The sequence below is a fragment of the Arachis ipaensis genome, chromosome B03 (assembly GCF_000816755.2).
Source record: "Arachis ipaensis cultivar K30076 chromosome B03, Araip1.1, whole genome shotgun sequence".
Taxonomy (NCBI): Eukaryota; Viridiplantae; Streptophyta; class Magnoliopsida; order Fabales; family Fabaceae; genus Arachis; species Arachis ipaensis.
Window position 1 is genome coordinate 81,235,821 of NC_029787.2, and position 4,859 is coordinate 81,240,679.

General features: G+C 39.8%; 1 protein-coding gene across 1 annotated transcript; it reads right to left on the minus strand.

The window, feature by feature from the left end:
* On the minus strand, window positions 243-761 carry LOC110269480. The gene has a single exon (XM_021117340.1). The coding sequence runs from the start codon at window positions 759-761 to the stop codon at window positions 243-245; it is 519 nt and encodes a 172-aa protein (XP_020972999.1).

The window sequence follows — 4,859 nt, forward strand, 5'->3', positions numbered from 1 at the left end:
GTGAGTGGAAGTTGGAGTAGAATTCCACCACCCATGAGAGATTGGCCTCCGTTGGTTGCCTCAAGAGGAACCTCCAATGCCTCCGGTCAATGTGTGGCATCACAATCGGACTGAGGTGAGCCGGTAAGACTAGGAGGGGTTCCGGATGGTAATTCCTTTCAATCATTCTGGAGTAAACAAGTTCGCAGTAACGGTTGGGAAACTTGTTTGAATCCTTAGGAGGGTTGTACTTCTCTAGAACGTCAACGGGGCCCTTGGTCTTCTTCAAGAGGGGCCTGGACGTTAGTTCTTGGCTCCCTCAAGAGGAACACTTCAAATTCCTTGGCATTCTTTCTTTGCTCCCCATGATACAATTTGAGACGGTGCCCGTTTACCTTGAAGATGTTCGGGCTCGATGGGTGGCGCAAGTGGTAGACTCCATAAGGTTCTACTTTCTCCACTTGGTAGGGCCCATCCCATCTTGATCTAAGCTTTCCGGGTAGTAATCTCAACCTTGAATTGTAGAGAAGGACTAGGTCACCGGGTCCGAATTCCCTTCTCCTAATGTTCTTGTCGTGGATGGCTTTCAATTTTTCCTTATAAAGTCTAGAGTTGTCGTAAGCTTCCAATCTCAAACATTCTAATTCTACCAATTGAAGCTTTCTCTCTACTCCGGCCCCACCCAAGCTCATATTACACTCCTTTACGTCCCAATAAGCTTTGTGTTCAATCTCCACCGGTAAGTGACATGCTTTACCATATACAAGCCGGAAGGGGCTCATGCCAATGGGTGTCTTGTAAGCCGTTCGATAGGCCCACAGTGCATCGGGGAGTTTAATGCTCCAATCTTTCCTATTCGGCTTTACAATCCTTTCTAACACATGCTTGATTTCCCGGTTAGAGACTTCGGCTTGGCCGTTTGTCTGAGGGTGGTAAGCCGTGGCGACTTTGTGGATGATGCCATATTTTCTCATGAGGCCGTCTATTCTTTTGTTGCAAAAGTGGGATCCTTCTTCCCAATACTCATAGAGTGGTTCCGTCTCACCTTGCACAATACAAGACATTTCCTTCCTTAGCCTATCCATTTTTTCCGGGGGCAAGAATTTATCCAAGAACCCCCTTCTAAGTAGGTCCCAATCGGAGGTAACTTCACTAGAGAGAGTGTAGAACCATTCTTTGGCCTTGTCCTCAAGAGAGAAAGGGAAAGCGAACAACCATATAGCAACTTCATCGGACCCTTCCCGTCTAGTAGTCGAGCATATGTCCTATGCCAAGTGTGAAAATTCTACTCCATAGCTAGTGTTGTCATTTTATCAAACATGTGATGAGCAAGAAGGAAAGTCATAGTAAAATGAGAAGAAAAGTCGAATTGAGAGTATTGCAACACAAAGATCTAACAACAAGTCTCAAAGAGTAGCAATGAAAATCGAATTCTCAAAATAGAGATGAAATCCAAAATTACAAAGTTGCATTCTAGATCTATGAGGATTGATCAATTGCTACAAGTCACGGCATCGAATGGCATCAAGAGAAGATTAGAAATGTATCTATTTTAGTGCGAAATAAGCATGTTTTCATTCATGAGGCAAAACTAGGAAAGGAATGCAAAATCTTGTATTTTCATATAGAAAGTGTGTGGAATCATTGATAAAACCCCTGAAATCAGCACAAGATAAACCCTCAAATTGGGGTTTGTCAACCGCCTTATGTATCTTTTCAAAAATAACTGCTTATTATAAAAGAGAAATCTAAAATATTTTCTGAAAGAGGAACTGTTCAATTCTTAAAAACTCAAAAGCCTTTCAAAAGGTTTATCTAAGCTCAACCAAATTATCCTTTCATACTTTTCCAAACCAGAAACACCAACCAACATGGCCTTCGGCCCAAATCATGATCAACCAGACAACCACGGCCCCAGGCCCAAACAGTCCAATCCAAAACCAATCACCACGGTCCAACAGAATCCCAGTCACAAACACAAGTAGGAAGGTTCAAGTACAAACAAGTAGTTACTGCAAGTAGAACAATTAGCAGATAATCACAAGTAATCACAAAGAAAAACCAAGTACAATATGCATACCCAAACAATGTCACATAGATGCATATGATGCATGCCTGTCCTAGTGGTTGATGATATCATCTGTCGGTTATATAGCAAACCCGACAAGTCCTGGTAGCTAACCATTGGACTGTCCCTCTGTCGTGCATCCCCAACTCGAGTTATTCTCGATCATCATCGTGATCATAATCATAATCCATATCCAACACCCTCACTGGTGTATATTCACGGGGGCGAGCTCATCCGGGACTTTCACAGTGCCCAGCCACACTTACGACATAGGATCAGCAAAGTATCGAGTCTCCACCTGGAGCACGTGGTGGCTAGCCACTACTTTCACCCAGGAAAACTCGTATCTCAGATAGTTGGAAGTGCAAAATCACAATATCAATATCTCAGCATATATGCATTTATTCTCAGCCATAAATCAACATTCATTTTAACCATTCGGCTTAAATTCATGACTCATAGTCAGCCATCCGGCTCATAACAAAATAGCACTTCCACCATCCAACATCATCAAATTCATAAAATCATTATTCAAAGCCATAAATCACTTTTCTCAATTCACTTCACTTTTAAATCAAATTTCAACTCTTTTCAGCCTTGGCTTTAAAGTTCTCATTTCTCAAATCATCTCAGGCTCATAAGCCCCTTTTACTCAAAGTAAGTTTCCCTTTTAAAAACAAAGTCACTCTCGGCATAATCTTTCCAAAACTTCCAAAAACATGGCAAGTTAAGTATTTATTTTGAAGTATTCAAAATCATCCGTCCAACAACGGAATTTTATAACAAAGGTTCCTCAGCTGAGTCTCAAGTCTTAGAGGAGAATAACATAACTCATTTTCCTCAAATTCACTTAAAATCATTAAGACCTTGGCTTCTTGATTTGAGTAATAAAATAGGATCTAAGCCAAATCGAGTCATGCAATCAATTACTCTTTTCAAAGCCATTTCCTTCACTTAAATGAAACCAGCTTCAATTCCCCATGATAAATTTGAAAGCGTTTCGAACTGCCCAGAAATTGTTTCAGTCTTGCAAAAATTCAGAATTTAAAGAGTACTTAAAACTTTTCCCAAAATATTTTAGAATGAAACTTGTCAATAGACGTTCAGGTTCTTTCAAAGTCACTGAAACTTCTCTAATTGAAACCCTCAAGTCCAATTCAAAGACAAACCTTTTTCACGTTTAAAACAGCCTTAAAGCACAAGTTTCATCTAAATAACTGGTTCACAAGGGGGATATAATACTTTTCTTAAAAAACAAGACTAAATCACAATTTTCTCTTTAATAATTCATTTCAAAAGCATAAGTCGTCCCTTTCTTAATAATTCAAATAAAATAGTAGAAGTCTTTAACTCATAAGTTTCTGAATAATGTTTCAGTAAAGTCCCGGATTCTACTAGAATTTTGGCAACACCTCCCCTAAAACTTGGACTCTGCCACCCTTTCTGGGTCCCATCCAAACCAATCCACAATCCTTATCAACGGTTCAAAACCCAAAATCAGTCCAAAAACAACTAAATCCAATATTCAACTCATTTTCATATCTCAAGGGAATCGTTTCAAAATCAAATCATTATCAACCGACTAAATTCATTTCCAAAACTTTAAAGAAACCGTTCAGCAACAATTCGTTTATCAAAACTGAATCAATTAAAGCAAACCAGACTGAATCCAAAAAGGTATTCTATTTTTCACATTTTCAATAAAATCAACTCAACTCAAATCGATTCCTAACGGATTAAATTCAATCTCAAATCTTTAAAAAAGTTCAACTTCAAAAACATTCCGTTTCACAAAGCCGCACAACAATCCAGTCAAACAAACATTTATAATCATTTGAGACAGCCAAACAATACATAAGACTGATACAATCACCAAACATACATTGTCGCACATCAGTATCCATATGTAATAATTTCCAGTATATACAACATAGTTTTCGGAAAACAGCCCCTACCTCAATACACAAAACCATAACCCAAATGCGTCACAGGAATCCTTTCGTCTCGATCCAAAATCAAAACCAAAATCCTAGCTCCGCTTGTTTTTCTCAATCGCAGAAACGGCCTCAACGCCACATATCAGTTGGGTTACTAATTCCTAACGAGGTAGGCATCAAAGTGGTCCCTGAAGTTGTCCTCGAGGATCAAAGTAATCCATGAAGTTAAAAATTTGTCTGAATCATCCCTGAAGTTGATCTCCAGTACTCATAGTGGTCCTTCCGGTGAATTTCGTCCACCTGGCACAACCGAAAAGCTGAGCTGGCGTCGTTGGTGACACGTTAGCAGGCCAAAACGACGTCGTTTGTTGGGTGGCGCCAAAAAGACATAAAACGTCGTCGTTTTATGCGAAAAAAATCCCCACCCTCAACGTTTCACTAACATTTCGTCTCCCACACTCAAACACACAAACACAACACAAAGCAGAGGTCTCTTCTTCTCCGTTACCCTTTTCAGTGGCGCCAGTGTTGTTGCCTTCACCAGAGCGTATTTGGGTGGAGAACGTAAGCTCCAGAGGATCGCATCTGCATCAGACAGAGAGTTGTGAAGATGGGTTTCTCTGATAAAGATACGCAAAAAAAGTTTTAAATGTGTGGTGAAGCTCTGTTTTTTGAATTTTGTTGTTAATCTATTCTTCACAAGGGGAAAAAACGTTTTCTTGGAGTATTTTGTATCAGAATGCATGCTTGTCTTTTGGGGTATTGGCTAGGGTTTGATCAGGAGGAGGTTTCTTAGTGGCTAGGCTAAGTAAGGGGGTTTTTGTTAAGACGGAAACTTGTTTTTTTGTCCAAGGGTTTACTGCTGTTGTAATTTT

Excerpts from the sequence above, each read along its gene's own strand:
- LOC110269480 (XM_021117340.1), bottom strand. The coding sequence starts at position 761 with ATGAGCCCCTTCCGGCTTGTATATGGTAAAGCATGTCACTTACCGGTG.